This window comes from Stegodyphus dumicola, chromosome 7 (genome assembly GCF_044657685.1).
Source record: "Stegodyphus dumicola isolate Sdum_Otavi_A_Nest chromosome 7, ASM4465768v1".
NCBI classification, from domain to species: domain Eukaryota; kingdom Metazoa; phylum Arthropoda; class Arachnida; order Araneae; family Eresidae; genus Stegodyphus; species Stegodyphus dumicola.
The window spans coordinates 32,832,985-32,854,953 of NC_140774.1; the positions used below are offsets into that span (position 1 = coordinate 32,832,985).

Here is a 21,969-nt window from a genome sequence, read left to right on the forward strand (position 1 = left end):
CCAGCGCTCTGTAGAACCCGTTTCTAGCTATGCCTTGGAAGTTACAATACATCAGTAGCAAATGTATCCTGTTGATGGCTCGAATAGAGCTGTGGGTTATGTGAAGTTTTTCTGGAATAGTGCGGAAACAGCCGAAATAAGTAAGAAAGGCAACGAAATGACTTCTTCGCTTTAGGAATCAAACCGCATTCATAGGGGCTTAATTTCCGGAAAATATCATGGATGGTAAAGTATTTCTCAGCCTCAATGAGCAAAGACTTCAACCACAGGTCGCACTGCGTGCTGCCGAGGTTTCGTCTGGCAAAATAATGACAGGTTTCTGCTGAAAGTGACGCTCTATCTTTTGTAATGTAGTCGCTGGTTCATCTCCAAAAACGAACAGTAATAATGCATGCTGATTGTTTATCCTTAATGTAATGCAGTAGGATAACGCTCGCATAGTCCTATATAAGAATTGTCATAAACCTCATATTGCTGGAATTCTGGGGTGGATTCTGCAGGTAATGTTGCCGGCAACGCTGGTCGCAGTTTAAGTTCCAAAATTGAAGAGTAATGTCACATGCTGGTAGTCTGTCCTTGAGGTTACGGTACAGATTTAAAAAAAATCCATCAAAGTCGTACATAAGGATCGTTATAATCTTCATATTGTTAGGGTTCTAATGAATGTTTGAAATTCTTGGTGATTCGCAATAATGCCACTTGTTCGATTGGCGCTTCTATTTTGTTTCGTACGATCTAGACCAAGTCTCATCCAGCCTGATGATATGGAATAAGAAAGCTTTTCCTTTCCTCTGGGAGCTCTAAATTGGTTTGAGAATGATCTTCTGGTAACTATTTCCTCATTTTAGATAACTCTGCTGTTTCTATTTCAAAAACATCGCTGTTGCAAGATGTTACGCCCCTAACTCATGCGAAGCTTTATTCGTTTTGACGCGGTAAGTACACGTAGCATTGGAAGAAAGAGTGGGTTTATTGCGAGATAGCTTAGGAATATAATTAACGGATAGTATAACGAAAGCAGTACTTTCGTTTTATGATATAAATAGCATTGTAGCTTCTATAAAAATACTATGAACAACATATAAATAACAATATGTTGATAAATAACAATACTATGAAAATCGTATAATAAATACGTTGTAAAATAACTACATCTTGATTTAGAACTTTGATTACCTCTGTTAGTAGAAACAGTTGCTATTAGAAATCGTATTATTTCTACCGATATTGATAAAATCATTTATCCTTGTTATCTATGGTATAAGAAAATATGTGGAGTCATAGGGGGTGAAAAAGATTAGGACCAGTGCTGAGCAGATGTGGCATTCATAGATTAAAAATATTCCAACCAAATTTTTAGATTTCCCTTTAAGAACGAAATGTTGACCCTATCTCATTTAATTATGTCCTGTCATTAAAATAACGAAATGTAATGTATGCGCTTTAAAACTGCTGAAGCATTTCTTAACTTCAAACTGCAAATTAGCGATTACACAATAAACCTAAATTTAAAAACTTACGTTTCCTGAAAGGAATAAAAGGGAAAGTTTTTCAGAAGAAGATTTGCGTTTTAAAGGCTTTTAACTTTTTTATAACAAAAAGATAGTTCCATTCAGTGCTCAAATATAACTGTCAATCTTTAACCTAATTTCAAAACCCAAAATATTATCGTGAAATGCTAAAATGTATTATTATTCCAAGAAAAAGTAAAAGGGCAATTAATAGCTACATTTTCTTATTCTATATAGGATTAGAAAAATAGAATTTAATAGTGTGTTTAAATTTAGACAGTTAAGATATAGTCATTTATTTTCATACAAATGGTTTTTAGAAATCTGAACAGGTTTATTTTTAGTCATATACTGAGAATGAAATCTGATAAAATCAGTTCGGAAAATGACTCTTATAGCTGATCGGCTGCAGATTCGAGATAAGAATATTCTGATGGGTTTGGTCGTTATCCAAAACGTGAGTTAAGAGAACAAACACATTAAGGGTATTGATTTTCTTTCATGTTCGAATAGAATATGGGCGAACGGATTTTTGAAATCTTTACCTTAGTTGAATCATCATGAGGAAAATAATACGAGAGCTTCCATCAAATTTTATAAAATTACAGCCTTTATTTCGGATTAATTCAAATAAAGAAAACCTTAACATAGTTTGAAAGACACAGCACTGTTTTAGTGTTTATATATATTTATTACTATCGCATTCATCAAAGAATATATCAATAATCATGACAATAATATATCTGTCAAAACACTGCAATTTAACCAAATTAATGATTTTCCTTAGCTTTATTTCTCTATTTGTTTTAAATAATCTTGAAATTATTTTTACTCCGTTCTTTAAGGCAACATTCTTAAAGCTCAGCACAGATACTATTTGTTCATACTTGCAACGATAATAAAAATTTAAATAAAATGCTTTTATTATTATTATATAAATGTTGTCTTTTTTACATAACCTTACATAATAATTATTGAAAGCTCTGATTTTTGCTCTATCTGATAAATCAAAAAATAATTTTCCAAATCAAATTTGTTGGGAATCAAGAATGTTGTGATAACTAAAAACATTATTTTCTACTTCATAGAACATTTAATAAAACCCATGTAATTAAAAATGTTTTGATACATTTTTTAAAGATAGTAATATTCATTCACGGCCGAAAATACACTTTTTACATTGGTATTTTTTTTTTTTTTTTTTTTTTTGAGATAGTAACATTTATAAATCGCTATTTGAAAGTTATACTGTTTCTCAAAATGGACTTTCTACAGAAGAGGTTTCGCAGTTTTTCCTCACTTAACATTAATGTGTACCATTTTTCTTCAGATAATAAAGCCACACGAATGCATCCAACCGGTTAGACAGAAAGCCCTCATAATATGTACATGTTTTGTACTAATAATTAATTACCAAACACTTTATTTCAGTATTTCATATTACTGGATAAAAAATAAATTAATATTAGAAATTTTAGACGGGTTGTTAAGACACCCTAAATACTTGGCATTAATTATAAAATGGAAATCTCGCAGCTAATTTATTAAACGTATTGGAATGGTATAAAAAATATTGAATGAAATTAAGTAATAATTTCGTTTTAATTAAACAAATGTAATATGAATAGATTAATCTGAATCTATAGAGGTAATTTTAATACAAGATGATCATTAAATTTCAAACATTTTCTTTGCTTTTTACGAGGAAAAAGATCAAAGCAGTCAATAAAAATTCGTCGACTAAAATTTTGAATAAGGGCTACATTGCCCTTTAAAATGCACTCATATAGTATTCATTAGAATTAATGTCATGTAAGAGTTAAATTTTAATGATTATTTAGATTCGTTTTCTTTCGCATTTATAACCAGCATTGTGACTAGCTTTAATTTGAATGCAACTTTATAGTTTTAAAATTATTTTCTTCTCCAAACCAAAATATATTTTGTATTTATTTATTCTCGCTTTTCAAAAATAAAACAAATATTGGGACTGTTGAAATCAAAAATAGTGTGGTAAATTGACATCATTTACGAAGTGTAATACGTTTTAAACATGGAAAAGTTTTTTAACTAATAATTTAACAAAAGAAGATCTGACAATTAAACATTTGCTTACTATTTATAACTAAAATTTATTAAAAAATGAATAGTTCAATAGTTCACGAGAATGGAATATCAAATTATTCCAATCTTGCTTTACCTTTTGCTTATATGCTGATGAGCAAAAGATGAAAGTTATGGATTTAATTGCATTTATTGCTTACGCTTTACATCATGACATATATCTCTTCATATAAGATGCAGTTAAATATCATAAAAAATGTGAGTTAATTTTGATAATGACGAGAACTTTGGTTTCAAGTGAATAGTTACCGCTACATACATAAGAAAATAATCAATCTGGAAGGAAAAAAAGAAAGTAAATAAGTGTCATGACGGAAGAAGTAACACATGTCACTTTTGTCGGATTAAGATAAAAAAGTTGAGATTGGAAACTCATAATTAGAAAATATCCTGATATAATTACTGATGTGATCGGAACACATATAAAAGACGCTTTAATTCTTCACAGTTCAATACACGTTCACAAATAGGAAAAAATCCGATGTGGACAACACATGACTTCCTTGTACGGCCTACTAAACTATACACATTTTTTTGCTGAACTTCATTTAAACTTTCTCTCTCGAATTATTCTAACGTAATTAATCGATCCTTCAAGGCAAGTTGAAAATGACTTCAAAAACTGAAAATATTGAAATTAAATATCCCCGTCAATTTTTGCCGTATGGGTGTCGAAATTCTTATAATTTTATTTTTTCATAACGAGTACAAGACTATATCCCAAATATACGAGAGATCGCATTAAAAATTACATTTCGTTTTTGTTGAAATTTAATTCTTTTTCAGATAAGACATTGCCAAAATATGAATATTTTCGTCATTTAAAAACTTCTGTAACTGGAAGTGTATGACTACGACAAATGATAGCGAAAATAAAGGCTGGATAGGAGGTGGGTAAATACATATATATGTTTGGTACTACCAATTGCAATGAAATCAGCAAGTGGACAACTATATGTTATAGCAGTCTCATATACAAAATTTCAAAGTTCTGAGACTACTCGATTTTGAGTTATACATTCAACGCACGTAGGTACAGACGTCACGAAAAAATGTCTTCTGGATCCATTTTAAATGCAATCCGTTTTGGGAAAAAGAGCCCTTTATTCTGTGGTAGGTACAGATGTCATGCAAAAATATCGTTTAAATGTATTCGAAAGACATACAATGCGGTCAAAATTGATATTTTCGTTGAAAAATGATGCCTTTGCTTCGCACTAGGAAGTGAAAAATGAAAAATAATAATAAATAAACCTTATTATTAAGTTCTAAAACTAAATTCATAGATTTTTTGTTTATACTGTACTAAAGTTAAATAAACATTTTTTATTTGAATAAAGCAAACATATAATTCATTTCCATTTAATTCGAATTAAATTAAAAAACTTTATTTCTCCTCTCAATATAAAATTATAATAATAAAGTTAATAATCCATTGCTCATATTTTTCCTTGCAATTAATAATAAATTTATGATTTAATGAAAAAAAAGTCAGAGGGATCGTACGTTTTGTTTGGAAGTTAATTTCTCAATGATTTTAAGTCTAAATAGGAATTTTCAGATGGATCGTTTTGTTAAGGAAGTTTCTATAGCAAAGGTATAAAAAGCTGTATTTATAACATTAGCTACTGTCAAAGGGTGAGGGCGAAATATCTAGGAGTCATTTTAGCCGTAATATCAGTTAGGATCATTATATTTAACAAATTATCAGTAAGGCTAACATGACTATTAGTCATCTAGTTATTAGATCATGGATCTGGTTTAGAACTCAAAAAGAAAAAAAGACTAATTTATACGGCAATAATAAAGCCAATTATCTGCTACGCCTTCCCAGCCTGGATGGCAGCCAATCCTGCAGATACTGAAAAATTCCCCAGTTATAAAGTTTTGCAAATCATCACAAAACGAACGTGAAAAATTATTTATTACACAGGGTCTTGAAAATCCTCCTTGCAGCTGAGCATCTTCCAAAGAGCAATGGAAACTTCTAAGGTCGCTCGCTAGCTGTTCGACGGTAAATTATTTGTCTGGTCTGAAATATGAGATGCTCCACGAAGATAGGTTCATTACTCTGCTGCACATTTTACTAGGGGATAAAAACTACGTCACTAATACATTTTCCGTTTTTCTGGGCATAATTTCAAATTACTTGTACATATGTATACAATCGCCTTTCACTTTATTGTGTTATTTCTTTTCTTATTCTTTCTTTCATGTACATTTATATGATTTTATAAACTTAAAGTTTATTTCTGTAATATGTTTTAAACTGTGCTCTGTAATTACTATCCTGTCGCGTACGTGGTGTTCTTAGTTTTCTTTAATTCCTAGGACTGCTCTTGGGTTTCTGAAAATCGCTCATATGTTCTTCACATAGGGTAAATGACTCCCGTTTCTTCTCGCAGTTTCGTCCTTAGAAGAATGCTCATACTATGACTTATGCACATGCTAAAACTTATGCTCATACTCCTAAAGAAGAATATGTTATGTTACATTGATGTTCTTTGTTTTAAGACAGAGAGAGATGCGTTCGCAGAGAAATTTCTAAGGGGTAATTGATTCTCCCATACAGCATCGAGATTTGTACATGGGTCGAACTATCAGTGTTCAGCGATTTTATCGCTTGGCTGTTCGTGGGCAGAAATTCCTCTCAAAACAGTATCATTTAATGAAGTAATTTAAGAATTTTGACTCCATGCGCTTTTTTATGAATTATTTCCGATATTTTCGTTGCAGTAGTTATCATGAGATTTTCTTTCATAATAAAGGACGTTTTACATTTTTACAATTAAATCAGAAGTTTAGTAAAATGGAAGTAAATACTTTCCGATGACCGCAACAAATTTCTCAAGCATTATTTTTCTGTATTTTAGGATTTTAGAAGTCAGTCAAAGTATTCCTTTGGGTTATTGCAACACGTGTCATGCCTTATATTAAGATGCATTTTAATCCGGACGATTTCCTGCTCTCAGCAGTTAATGTTTCACTATAAATTAAGAAAATAAATTGATCCACATCATTATGATTAATATAAGAAAATCCAGATGACAAAAACCGAATTGTCATATTTTTTTTCCTTGTCTGGTTAAGTCCCACTTGAGTACTGCAACTTACAAGCGAGGAATATGTTGAAGAGTCATTAAAAATTTTATTCTTTCTCTTTAACGTTAGCCACTTATATTTAAGAACAACCAAAAAACGCCTTTGATATACAACATAAACATCATAATTAAAAAATAAAATAATAATACAAAAATATCATTAGGCTTTTTTTTTAAATTAATTTTGTTTTACTTTATCCTTATCTTAGAAATTTTTAAGAATCTGAATTTGAAATGAGAGGATACCTTTCAAAAGCGAACTTAATTATTGAAAGAAAAACATTCTTGCAATAAATTACAGTACATCACTTGAAATATTTTCGTTAATATTTATATCTGGAAATTTAGATAAAAATAATATCCAAAAATGTAAATATTTAAAATTAAAAACAAATAAATAAATAATAAAAAATAGAAAGAACAATTGCATTATTAGAATTACTTACATTTTACTCTCTGAATAATAAAAGAACTCATATTTAGCTAAAAAAACACTCGATTTATTCTTCTGGAAATAAACACCAGCTTCAATCAATTAAATTATATTTGTTTGAAAAGAGTCGATTTTTAACTTTACCCTGTTATTATTTCCGTTTAAAAGAGCAAACATATAAAATAAAGCATTTCATATAGCTGAAAAATTGAAAAGACCTGTCACATTTATATTTATTCGCTAAGAGATAACTGTAGAACTACTCATCTGTGCAAACAGCATGATGTATAGATCAAACGGGATAACATTTTAAAATAATGAATAATGGATGCAGCTGATTCCTTACGGAAAACGTTATGTACATTCTTATAGATATGAAAAAATTTTTACTTTTCAGTTTTTTGTTTAATAGGAAATCCGAAAATAAATATTTGTTTTCATAGTTCTTTTTAATTCATATATAACTTCTTCACTTATAGCCACACAAATGCTTTAGTGTTGAAAATGGAAAGCCTGCTAATTTTAACTGTAAAAAGCTTGAACAATGAGAATTGTGGAAAAAAAAACAATTTCAGACATTGTGCGGCTAAAATAAGAGATCAGAATGAAATTAAAGAAGTAAATGGCATCAAACTTCAAGGCTGCGAAAGAAAAGGTTGTACTAAAATGTATGAAATTTTTGAAATGTTATAATTAGGAATTTTGAAAATTAATATGGCCAACTTAAAAGCTAAAAATATGCATTCTAACTTGAAAATAAAGTAATTAAAAAAATTTACATATCATAAAAATCAATATACGCAATAAAACTCTGAAAATGTTCTACCGCAAAATTATGCTTTCGATTTACAAATGCAGCCACCAGAACCAGGCGATGAAATCGCTGAACACTACTAACTCGACCTGTGTTTAAATCACAGCGAGCGAGCTAATTGCATCGAATTATGGTTTTTTCCCTACCTAACATGAATATGAGCTATTTTCCCCCCAAAATAATTCTTCAATAAAATATCCATTCTCTTTAGATAGATAGCAACTCGAGTGCTTTGCCATCAATTACGGAATTCAAATGCAGTTTAAAGCGTTGCGTTTTGCTTTAATAATTTTTCTGATAGCGCAAGCAAGATTTTTAAAGGAATTTGAATATAGCTCACTAGCTCTTTACATTTTCCCCCATCTGATAGTTAATAAGTTACTGCATGAGTTTGGACCCTAGACTAAATTGTAATCAAGTCCTATGTGTCAACAAATAAATGTAAAGAATTATTTAGATTAAGATATACAACTGAAGTTCAATTTATTATAAATTAAATACAGAATTCTCTAATTTACAAAATTACAAACTAATAAGATGCATTACCTCTTGAATACTGGTAAGTATTTGTATTACAAAACAAGAATAATGTTGTAGCAAATTGCATGAGCAAAGTAATGAAAAACAAAAATATTCTTTATACTCCTCGCTATAAAAAAGTAGAAGATACACTAATAATTCTGAAAAGAGCTTTTTTCGAATTAAACAAACGAACAATACAGTGAAAACATAATTAGTGAAAAGGGCTGAAGAGTTTTGAAAAGAAATTCTCACCCTTATCATAATAACAGACACAGATATGCTAATTCAAAACAAACCCTGGCGAGAAAATTCAGTAGGTTTATCCTCACTTGTTAGTAATTAAAAAAATCTGAAAGGTTTCAGATTTTAAATTACGTCCATTAGGGCCTTTTTTTTTCAACGTTTTGTATGTTACCTTTATTTATTAAATATCACGTTCTTTGCACTTATCGCTTTTAAATCGTTGTGTTTGTTAATCAAAAAATCGTTAAAGTTTTTGTAATATGAAATCGATAATAAAACAAATTGCAAATTTCAAATTTGCGCTTTCAGATGCTCATATTCGTAGTAGGATTTCGTCATTCAAAATTCGATGGCTCAAGGCACCGTTATTTTATCACAATGCGAGAAACATACATACATTTATGCAGATTCTTCATTACTTAATTTCTTCAAATATAATAGTTTTTGGTGGCAACGATTTGAAAAGTGATACGCCGTTTATGGGGTTCCGACGCAAAATCGCAAAACGAAAACAGTAGTTCTTCTAGGGACAAAGCCCCTTTGGACTAAGAAACATACACGGTTCACTAATTTTACTCATAGATAAACACCAATCTACCAAAGTGACAGTTACAGTATAGACAGAGCCAGAAGTATTTGTAAGTTAGCAAGTAGAATATATAATAGCAAAAGTCCTCAAAGGAGTCATGTGTTTCTTACTATTATGCTTTTCAGGTTTCTATTTGTATTTCAGAAATAAAAAACTCATTGATTCAAATGTCTCCAATTTCAAAATGTAAGTGTTTGATTTAATTAATATAAATTAAAAACGAGCAGGTGGTGTGGAATGACTCAAATAAACAAAGCCTATACGTAGCACATAAATATTTTTCCATTAAAGTTTATAAGCTACATGTTTTGCGAAGCGAATTCATCTGTTATAGACATTCGTTAAATTAAATTAATAGTTTTTTGAAAGCCAAATACAGCTATGAATTAAAGCAAACGAAAAGCAGTTTAACGTCAAAATTAGAGCAAATACAGAAGAAAATATCGCTGATTGTAATTTTTTTTGAACCAGTCCAACAGTAACAAAGCATTGTTTCTACGAGAAACGCCCTAATAGTAACAAATCTCAACTGCCGTTTATGTTTTTTACGATGCATACTGAAGCTTCCTACGCAAAAGAACAGCAGAAAAATGTAAAATTCTAATGCTGAAAACAGAAAATTAAAAAATCTGGGCTTCGCATGTCTCTCAGAGGAGAAAGTGGAGAAAAGGCAAACTCCATCTGAATCACGAATCTTTCGGTATGAAACTGCATAGAGGCTTAACTAGTATCTTTGGTTTATGCCTTAGGGCCAATTACAGTGACGTAAAGTAAGTTGCACTTGCATCATCAGACGAAGGCGAAGAGTTCGTTTGCCAAAGTTATGAGATGACTGAATATACAGTTATAAATCAGTGCGTCGGTAAATGATGAGAAAATTCGAAAAGGAGTTATTAACAGTACTAGAATGCGCTAGGTTCACTAACTTTATATAATCTCCACCAGGATTAGATCAGATGGTATATGAATGAACGGAGACGAAACTTCCTTTATTTAAAAAAAAGCTCACTTATTAATATTAAAATTTCAATATAAGAATATAATAAACTGTCAGTTATTTCTGTTCTATTTATTATTTTTCAAATTTCTTATTGTTTTTTGCCTTGATCTCAGAGATCAACTTTTCCATTACGTGCTAGACCTTTACCTGTAAATTTAAAGGAATGCGCGTTGTAAAACATAAAGACACACCGCCTTAAACACTGTACTGAAGCAATGCATAAGTTTCTTTTCTTTCAGGATTATTTTTCCAGTCATAAAAATATGCTTATATAAATTAACTGAACTGAAAAATTTAAACGAAATGTTCAGATGGAAGAAAATCCTACTTTCTTTACTACAGTGTATTTTTTACGCATTTCACAAAGTGAAATAAACTTCAGTTAATAATAGCGCTAAAGCATAAATTTCATTCCTAAATTTCCTAAACAAACTGGAAAGTTTTAATAAGTGTTATCAAACATTTGAATAATCAGTGCGATCCAAGAGCATTTAATGTCCAAATTGTAACCAGCATTTAAAAAATTATTCTTATGAATTTTTTGTAAACATTTTATTTTTGTGTATATATATACACAAAATTATAATGCCTTATTTTAGTAAAAGAATTTATGGATGTAATTGTTATCCTACAATCAGTTCTGGTAGAGCTAGAAATAGCGGATTTCATACATAGATGTATATGAAGATAGATCTGGAGATAGTTGCAAACTATCGCCATACCTAAATTTCTTCACGAAATTATATCTAATATATAATTATGTATCTATGCATTTAATAACTAATTTATAATTCTAATTAAAATTTTTTTAATACGTTCGCACTGGAAGGAATTTCAGTTTACCTGTCTGATGATATTAAAACCTATTTTACTTCCTTGTTCGAAGTAAAGAAAGTATCTTAATAGCGAAAAATTTCGGGTGCCATATTTAAAAGGAAATATCCAATCTGACCGAGTGAACGGGCTGTCAGCAGGGGCGTTTTCGTGGTTTTCACTTTGTGTAACGTGTATATAAGACAGTTTCCCTTAAAACGTCCTCCACGAAAGTATCCTTCCCCTTGGGCAGGTAGCCGTCGAGGCTTTGCCGCCGTTAATCATGTAAACCATACTATTTTAACCGTTCCCAAATCCATCTGAAGTCCGTCCGTCCGTATGTATATATCTCGCATAAGTCGAAACCAATTAACTGCAGAATGAAATTTTTTATATGGGACTGTTGTAACGTCTAGTTGTGTACCTTTCTTTTTTATTGCAATTGAAAGTATAAAACACACACACACACACATATATGTGTATATATGCAGGGCGACTGCTAATTCATACATATACAATGTGACGGCTAATTCATGGTATAAACTTTGGCTGGAGGCCTGGTACAGACACTATAACAATTACATTTTGTATAGGAATGTATGGTCAAAAGTGAAACGTCGAAACGCAAACACAGGAAAGAACAAATGATGAAGAAAGTGTTTTACTTTCATAACCTTGTTTACAAGTGGTAAAATTAATTAATTTACGAAATTAATTAAAAATTAATTACAATTAATTTACAAAATGTGATTGTTACAGTGTTCTATACCAGCCCTCAAAGTTTGTACCATGAATTAGCAGTCACACTGTATATATATATATATATATATATATATATATATATGTGTGTGTGTGTGTGTGTGTGTGTGTGTGTGTGCATTATTTTCGACAGAAAACGAAATCGAACTTTGAATGCTGTCTCCCGGTTCCTAACTTATATTTGGGAGAATTTTGAACTCGTCATGGGAAAATAAACTTATACGAAGTTAAGTTTGACTCCGTACTAGAGAAATTGACGGGGATTTTCCATTTCAAAGAATTTGCAGTTCTTCGTATTGTTTTCAACTTGCCTTGAAGGAACGTTTAAATAAGTCAGAAGAATTCGAGGAAATAAGTTTAAACGAAATGTAGCAAAAAAATGTGTCCGTACAAGGAAGTCATGTGGTGTCCACATCAGACGTATTTATATGTCAGTGGAGCTGCAATTCTTATATTTTCTCCGTGTTAAAAAGTGAACTCTTTGCTATAAATGCTAAATATCATTTCTTGCAGCAAATGCTAAGAATTCTGGAATTATTATGTTGCACCATATCACTTATGCATACCAGCATTAACACTGGGATGTTCGGGTAGCCAATACCTTGAAGAATTGAATAATCAATGCAAGCAGCGATATCAATTCTAGAGCTATTAATTTTTTTTTCATTGGTTTAATGGATTGCTTTACAATACACATTCTGCAAAGTACATTCGTTTCCCATAGCATATCCCAAGTGGTAACTCATATTCTGCATTACCCATACAATCACCGTCTGATGAGGCGATCGAATATATAAAGAAGAGAAAACGGCCGAAAGAGAAAGTAGTTATGGGGTGAATAAAACAAAAAAATGGCAGTCTAGCTTGCATAGCCGAACCATATCAATTTTTTTATCTAAATGCTAAAATTATGTAAATAATTAGAAATTTATATAGAGAATTGAGCGTAAATAAAAGATACATTAGCAAGAGTGTCACAAGTGAGTTAATGTAGAACTTGGCTACAAAACATTCTAAAAATCGATGCTTACCGATAGTTTCGAACGCTAGATGAGGGTTTCCGCATTTACGCTTTCCTTAAAAATGCGTGCATTGCGTAATAAAGTGTACACAGGTACAGGTAGAAACTAGGCCAACATCTCTGTAGTACCATAGGAGAGTAATTTGCTGTGATTTTAACTCGTAGTGCATTTTGAGTAACCCTTACCGCACAGACACCATATGCATACAAACATCCGTGCCTTCTCTAGTATTCGAAACAGGATTCTTCGGTACGGCAGTCAGCGTCCCTAAGCACAATCCCTTCTAAGCAGCAGTTAAAACGTTCATGATCACAGTTGTGTTCGCAGCCATGTTCAGATTCTTTAAGTGTAGCTGCCATAGAAATAATTTCGTTCATGGCATCAATTGCTGTTAAGTCTTCATCTCTGACGTCTCTGGTAAGTCATCATTCTCTATTTTCCAACATGAAATCATGGCCATGAAAAATGAGCCATTCCGTCAAATATGACTTGAATTATTTATTTATTTTAGGCAAATCTACTTTAAAAATTTTTCACATACTGAATGCTTTTATTGTTAATTCAATACTACATTACGAGCAGTAACTGTTGTAAACAAAATATTTTACTGAAAAGTATACTTTTAAGAATTCTTTACGAACGACGATTTAAAGGATTTAATGAACTATTTTAAAAACTTTACAAATGCGCTCTGTAAACCATTACATAACTTGAATTTAATGGAAGTCGAATTTGTATATAATTTAGGTGATACTTGGTAAAAAATTTAACATTTATTATTATCTATAATATAGCGAGGTAAGGATGTAGGTCATTTGTCATCTATAAGTCATCATTTGTCATCTTAGTGTTGCCACTTTGCAAAGTGTAAAATATTTATATTTCAAATTTAATCAGAAAACTCAGCGATTTAAAAGAAAAGTGTTGCCACAAGACGATTTTTATTTAATTTGGGGACTTCCTCTCTCTGTCTTAAAAATAGCTCTATAAGTCTAAACTGCGTCTTTCAAATTAATCATGCTAACCGACGTAACGCTTAATGCAGATACCTCTTGTCCAGTCAAAATAATTGTAAACTAAAACTTTTTTAACTATAGCTGCAACTTCTGAATCCCTCCCTTCTTCTTTTGAATTGCTGCGACACTTTTCGCTTACGCTTTCCTCCTGGCAAGACGCTCCTCATTCACGCTGCTGCTTACTTGCCTAAGATGACGTCGTACTTTGAAACTTGTTTACATGGAAATTATTATATTCAACTATGATTGAAAAATATCTTATCTACAGAAAGATAATCTGATATGAATTATTATGTAATAAAAATATGTTTCGAAACGGCCATATCTGGAATTTTTTGGTTTATATATTCCTCCTTCCAACTACGCAGTAAAGTTTCTTCGGATGCCAGAAATTAAAGTACCGGATTAATTCATCTACGCATTAAAACACAACATATATATAAACAAGAGTGTAATAAGTGTCCGCTTGTTTATTTATGTGTGCGTAGTTCATATGAATCTACTGTTATTTTTCGATCTTCATGAAATTTTGCCCACTTAACCATCAAAACAAGAGATTACTGTCTGCATTAGATTTCGGAAAACCACATTACGATGACTCTCAGGAATGTTTGTATTACAGCGTTGCACTCACATCACTCATGTTGTAGAGTCATAAGGTTTATTTCGGAAGTAGGAGAGATGAAAAATATGCAACACCTTCCCCTGGAATCGAATCACGGACCTCTGGAATACGCTCCCAGCGTACAGACCACCACACCACGAAGGCTGGCTAAGAAGGTAGAAGAAATACCTTATATACTCTCTCTTTTAAAGAGCGAATGGGGTTTTTAGGGAACCCAATCGCCAACTCCTGAGTGTGGAGAGTCATCCTCCACCACCCTTTTAGTTTGAGCGCCGCTTGTAGAGACATTAGGTTTATTTCGGAAGCAAGAGAGATGAAAAATATGCAACGCCTTCGCCGGGAATCGAACCACGGACCTCTGGAACACACGCCTAGCGTGCAGACCACCGCAACACGAAGGCTCGCTAAGAAGGAAAGGAGAAATACCTTATAATGTTAGGTTCATGTTGCCGTTCTTGTATTCCCTCTGTCAGTGAAAGTCACACATGCTAAGCAAGAAATTTACAATATTTTAATAAAAAATAAGTATTAGTGTTTTTGAATAGTTTTAATTTTGGAATCATATAACCCTTCTTAGGGTTCACAACGCTGTTGTTGTTGTCCTGGTCTCAGTTCTTATTCAAATCGTTAGATGGTGTTGTATTCACCCTTTAGAACAATGCAGAACTTTCCAAAAGAGTGCAGAACCCTTATAATAAAATTTAAATGTGTTCTGTAGCATCAAAGTGGATGGAGAATTTTTGCAAACTTATTACGAAAAGCTTATTACAATTAAAAAGGACGTACATGTGCTTGGCGAAGTTCTTACTAAACCCTAACATGGCATCGTATTAGCTCTACAGTTTCATTCAAACATGCTAAAATTTTGCACAGTTCATCTTGAACCAAAATAAGAGGAAAATCCCTCTGTTGAAATTTAAAAAAAAATCTACATCTTTCTTTCTAATAAAACCTAAAATAAAACCTAAAAATTCTTTCTAATAAAACATCTTTCTAATAAAATCTCCTTCTCTACATAAACCCGGACAACGCCGTATACCTACCTCCGCTAGGGTGGCGTACTAAACTCATGTCCAAAGTTATCTTTACATGCATGAAATCACATATTTCTTAGAAACTGTGAATTATAATTTTATAAATTTGTGGAAATGATACAAAACATCATTTCGCATAAATGCGAAGGAAAACATGCGAAGGAAAACATTTAAGAGTGTTGCATATGATATAAAATGGTAGCCTAAAACAACAAAAATGGTAATAATGTCTTACAAAGACAGTTAGTTTAGAAAGTAACTCAGGGAAAAAATTAAGGCTGATAAATTTAATATTGAATGTGATCATTCTTGACATGTACACACATAGTACAAAATATTTTCATGCTGGCAATAACGCTGTTAACCAAAATATGGAGAAGTTTCACTCCTCCAAGAATGCTGTTTTCAGGGAATCAGGAAAACGCAGTTGCCTCTGCGCAACTGCGTTTTCAAGGTAGTCCCGTATGTTCTGTATCGGGTTAAGATCAGGAGATTTTGCTGGCCACAGTATTCGCGCAGTGTCTTGACTTTCAAGGAATTTGTCAACAAAGTTCTGTTGACGGGGGGGGGGAAGCATTATCGTCCATTAAAAAAAAAGCCAAATATCTATAAGTACTTTTGAAAAGTATTACGTAAGGCTCTAAGATCTAATATTGATATTTCTGATTAATCACGGATTCGTTGTTGAAAACGTGTAGGATCATTATTGCTTCACGTACCATCACACCTGCATTAAGCGGTCACGTTCCGTAATGTTCGAAGTAGACTTCGCGTTTCTGGCTGCCTCCAGATGCAAACATGTTTATAGCCAGATATTAAACCAAACTTCGATTCATCAGGAACATGGAACCATGGGTATTCACTCAAGTTTTGATGTTCTTTGCACCAATTAAAACGATACCTCTTTTGTTGTGAAGGCATTGAAAGACATAGACCCTTGGCCTTCTGGTAAAGGCCTTTTCATCAAGCCTTCTGTATACAGCTTGCCTCAACACTACAGTTCCTGTGATGTCTACAAGCTCGAAACTTAATTGCCGAGCCGCAGACTTTTTGTTACGACGGGATTATTGCCAGATATCGACCTCGAGAAGTATTCGTTTACACATTGTCCTGCCCTCCTTACAATAGTTCCAGAGTTCTGAAATTGTGTTCATAACGTAAAAGCTGTCTGGAAATACTCACACATCTTACTGCTTCAATGATTGTCTACATTAATTCTTAACTGCCGATGATTCACTATTTTGCGGATTTTTCCAAGTCGGTTTGTTCGGAGCCATAACAAACCGTTTTGAGTCCTTAACGGACTGAAATCAAACACTGTATTTCAAAAACTCTCTCAGATACACACTTTGCGTAAAACGCTTGATTCCCCACCAAATGATGTAACGCCAGGAGTTTCATATCAGAAATCATTTGTTCATAGAGTTCCTGTCTTTTTGGAAGCATAAATTGTAGATTCTTCGTAGAAGACGAAGTAGCGAATTCTCGCTATGTCTTTGAAGAACAGGACTACAGCAGAAGGCTTAAATAGACCTTTTTATTTAAACTAAAGTAACAAGTTGCACGAATTCGGGGCTTAAATGCCCCACTTACCCACAAGTGACAGAAAATAAAAATGTAAACTATCACAATAAATTAGGATGGCTAACGACTGGCTCTAAACCACTAAATCGGCTGCATACAGCCTAGCCTAAAATATCAGTATAACCTGAAGTATGTCTAACACCAACTAGAGAGCGAATTTCAAACACGCAGTATAAACTCGGAACTAACTCCGCTACTCCTTCTCACGAACTCTTGAAACATAGCTTAAATACTGCTTCTGAACCACACTTAGATTTTGCATATACGTCATTAAAATTTACATTCCGGCAGGAAACTGAAGTCAGGAGGGAAAGGGAAGTTAAACTAAAAATATGGTTAGAATAAAATCAGGTCTTTGCAATTTTTAATTGGATAATGCTAATTAGGCGTGTCTTTCACAAATTCCCCTTAAATATGGATCACATGGATTGAATATTACATGGAATAACATTATTTTTGGGTATAATTTTAACATTAAGCATAATATAACGTAGTAGAGAAGTTGTGTTCTATGGTCATCAATATAGTAAGGAGAGTGAGGAGAAAAAATGACTGGAAGGAAGAGATGGTGGGAGTGCTCGAATGGGGCAACCGGAAAAACCAGTACGTCAGTCAATCTCTGTTTAGGTTATTCTTTTTGCGTTGACAATCAGCCTTTGCGTATTAAAAACAATTTATTCTTCCCTTCTGTTGTAGAACGGGTACTTCAGCAATTCATATATATGCATGTTACGTATTTAGGCAGTGTTATTTTATAAATGAAAAATCATGTAGCAGTATTTACTCAGACATAAACTAACAAAATATGAGAATTGTATGAAAGAATATAAAAACAAACTCTTCAAATGAAATGGTATCTTATAACAGCTTATTTAGATCGATGGCTACGAAGAAAAATTCTGCTTTCTTGAAATTCCTACTGTTCTCACGCTTTTTGTCATGACAATTAGACATATCGGAACAAATACAGTTTTCAGTATTCGGATTTATCGATTCTAATTTTGCTAACTATATCTGTTAGATTAAAATCTTCAACTAATCCTTTGTTGTAAAGTTCTTCACATATAGAGTAGGCTGTTTTATCGGTGCAGTACTTTCTTTGGAATTTTTAATGTAATAAGAATAAGAATGTTAAGGTTTTTGCTCGCTAACGCATTGTTGGCAGCCTTGGAATATAAAAAACTGCAAGATTCTTGCTCAAAAACTCATGGTTTCTGGGAGAGTTTGAAATGTGCAACGATACCATTTCATAAGAACTCCAAATGAATTTAAATTAACTTTATAAGATACGATTCATACTAGTGAACTATCTACGATATATATATGATGTTAATATTTTCATTGGATATCCAAATTTTTATGTTTTTGACTAATTTTATTTCACTATTTCCTTATATTTTTATTCTGAGAAAATCTTGAGTAGGAAGAAAGCCTGTATTTATCAAAATACTTTAAATACGATGAAAGTAAAATTAATAATTGATGTTCATAACTATTGTATGAATAAATTTAGTTACGTACTATATATAGAAGTAAAATAAAATTAAGTAGAAATATTAACTGCTTAAATATAAGTTAAATCTTTAAAAGTTCCACAAATGTCTACAGCATATTAAGACAATTCAGATATGTTAAAATTTAGTGAGAACATTTGTGCTAGAAATGACTAGGAGTGGAGGAATGGAGTTAGCACAGTTTATTAATTTAATACAATTAATTTATTTCTGAGAAAAATTTCCTGAAGTAAATGTAAAACTTCTAAACCTGTAGATTCGGTAATATACCGGCAGATATGATGAAAAATCGGAAGAGATGGCAACTATGTTTACGTAACTGAGAATTTGCGTAAGTCCGTGTTACATAAGTCGGAGAATTGCTGTACTCATTTTCTGAGCTTTTTACGTAAAGTTCAGAAATAATGGCTCAGTTATTATCAGCAAACTTGAAGTGTTTTATTCATAATAATGCGAAGATTTCATCGGATGTTTTTGTTTCCATTCTCACGTAACACCCATATTCTTAACTGATGCCATCCTACTTTACATGAGCAGACTTTTCTATTTCTACATATGAGAATGAGGCTAGGTAAGTTATTTGAAATTCACTTGCGAAAGTATGTAAAACACAAAATTGATTGTGTCGTAAAAGTTATCAACGTGCTACATTCTGGAAAATATGAATTCACACATTGATGATTACAATACAACTTAACGCTCACTAAAGAAATTTCAGAAATATTTCTGCACAATAGGCTATTCTGTACAAAAAGGGTAAAATGTTTTAAGAATTAAGTATGGGAACAATTTTTCCAGAAATAAAAGCTCAGCAAATAATTTATCTTCGATTCTGTATGCTACTTCTGTTAAAAAAGTGACTGACATCAAATGTTGAGCGAAATTAATATTTTTAAATAAAACTTTCTAAAAACGTAAAAGCTTACCTCGGTACATCACAAACAAGATTACAATTTTAAAAGGAATAGGCTTGTTAATTCTCTGTTTGTGTAAACACTCGCGCTTCTCTTTATTTTAAGCTGTTTAATCTATTCTACAAGTCGAAAGTGTTAAGTTTTAAAAGAAAAATATATACAGAATAAATAATAGAAAAAAATAGTAATATTTTAAACTTATACAAAGTAGAAAGCTGAACTTATAAGGTGTTTCTCTCGCGTTCTTGGCATGCCTTCGTAGTGTGGTGGTCTGCACACTGGGCGGGTATTCCAGAGGTCCGTGGTTCGATTCCCGGCGCAGGCTTTGCTCATTTTTCAAGTCTCCTGTTTCCAAAGATACCTAATGTCTCTACAAACGTATGTTTTGAGCATAACATAGCGCTATTAACATCCACAGAATTGAGAAAGTTTGACATTATACTTAAAAATTAGATAATAAAGAAGAAAAACAGTAGAAAAAAATTGACGTTTTATACAACGTTTTATACATACGTGCAGAAGTTAATTCTTTTATATCGTCTGCAACACATGGAGAAGGAACACAAACTCCAATACGCATGGCCATGATGTGGAACAGTGCGGACGAACGGGATATATCCGTCAATACCTACAATTCAGAAAATGAGATACTATTTTTTAACTTAATCGATGTATAATATTTAAATTGCTACTATACTGCGCGACGTTTTTAGCTGAATTTATTTGAAACAAAAAATATATGATTTTGCTTTTGATAATTTTCCACAAAGCGACAACAAAATACTAGATTAAATTCCTCAAACTCTGCATAACATCTGCTTACCACCTAAAACGTTTATTAGATCTAAATTTGAATGATACAATACGCAATGATTTATGAATGTTTTCAAAACCTGAAGATTCTTATTAAAAAGGAAAATTTAAGCTGAAAATATAACTCTATACTTCTTTAAACTACTAAATATATAAAAAAAAAATCGAGAAATATCCTCAGAAATTCTTTAACCGAAGTATTATTTTTCTCAAATCCTTTTAATATATAAAAAGGATTTCAATAAGAATTATCAAGAAATAAAATGATGCTACCAGAAAATTACAACACTGTTACGTTTATGACTTGAATGTTAAACAAATAACAAACGTACATTATTCTATTGAATAATATATTGAAATAGGTAAAGAAATTTAAGAAAACCCACCAATTCAAAATTTTTTTATTGTTTTTGAAGGTAGGGTAGGTTTTCCTAAAACAAGAACAAAAGATTATCGCTATAAGTAAAAATTTATGATATAAAATCCTGGATCCTTGAAGTTAAAGACACTTGAAAATGCTCCTTAACTAAGCAGAATACTTGATACTGCTATTTATATAGAATTCTTATTGAGCCTTGACAGATTCTGGCTAGCACCTCTTTGTCTTTTTATCAGAGTGAAATGGACCTAACTCAGACATATTCTATTAACATCATAGTATTTGTAAGGGCTATCTGCCTGTGTCTCAGTAATTTGTCCCAAAACTAGTGTGCTGCTGATTTCCCAACGAAGTCCATATCCGAGTATCGTCTAGAAATACTATAAAAATGTAGCCTAATGGATATGATTTGTCTTGTTATTGTACTGGAAATGAGGTTTTTCTGAAGGGACGTTGCAACAATAGTCATTCGTTCTTGCACTACTTATTGGTACCACTGTACCTATACCGCACAGTCAAGCAATAAGCGATACAGAATAGTGCTCTGCTGCAACAAATAATAACTCACCATAAAACAGGAAAATAGTTGTGCAGCAGACTGTATAGTTATTGAGGTTTAGTTACATGGTTGTATGTTAATTAATTGCATAAATACAAGATGTCTATCTTTTCACTCATTTGTGTGTCGAGGACCGCTGCAAATCTTTACCTTGACCTCAATAGGTTCTTTTCGCTTAAACCTTCCGAAATCTTATTTTTGTTACTATGATTTGATTCCAGAAATCGTAATTTCACAACTTTTACTGATAGTGGATCAACACTCTTACATTTCTGAAGGACGTTGCAATCACAAATGATTTTAAATGTGCTGCACTGTTAATCATTTATATGCCTTGGCACAGTGAAAAATTGGATCCAATCAGATATATCTTCAAAATTTTCAGACCATTTAAAATAAACGTTAATATAAATAAATGTCTGTAATACGTTAATTAAAAATAAGTTAAATGAAAGGATATTTTAGGGCTTATCGCTGTTTGAATTATTAATTAAATAATTTTTCAAGTGAGTAATAAAGTATTAACCAAGAAGTTCTTTTTTAAAGATATACAATTATATAGATGAATGTGGTCAGTATTTCATATTAATCCAGATTATT

At 31.9% G+C, this 21,969-nt stretch overlaps 1 protein-coding gene across 1 annotated transcript in view; it reads right to left on the reverse strand.

Moving 5' to 3' along the window:
- Positions 1-21,969, reverse strand: part of LOC118186839 (O-acyltransferase like protein-like) — a 114,729-nt gene that overhangs the window by 59,292 nt on the left and 33,468 nt on the right. Inside the window, exon 3 of the mRNA XM_085820069.1 lies at positions 20,132-20,246. Coding sequence (XP_085676195.1) covers positions 20,132-20,246 — 115 coding nt within the window. The remainder of the gene's footprint in view (positions 1-20,131; positions 20,247-21,969) is intronic.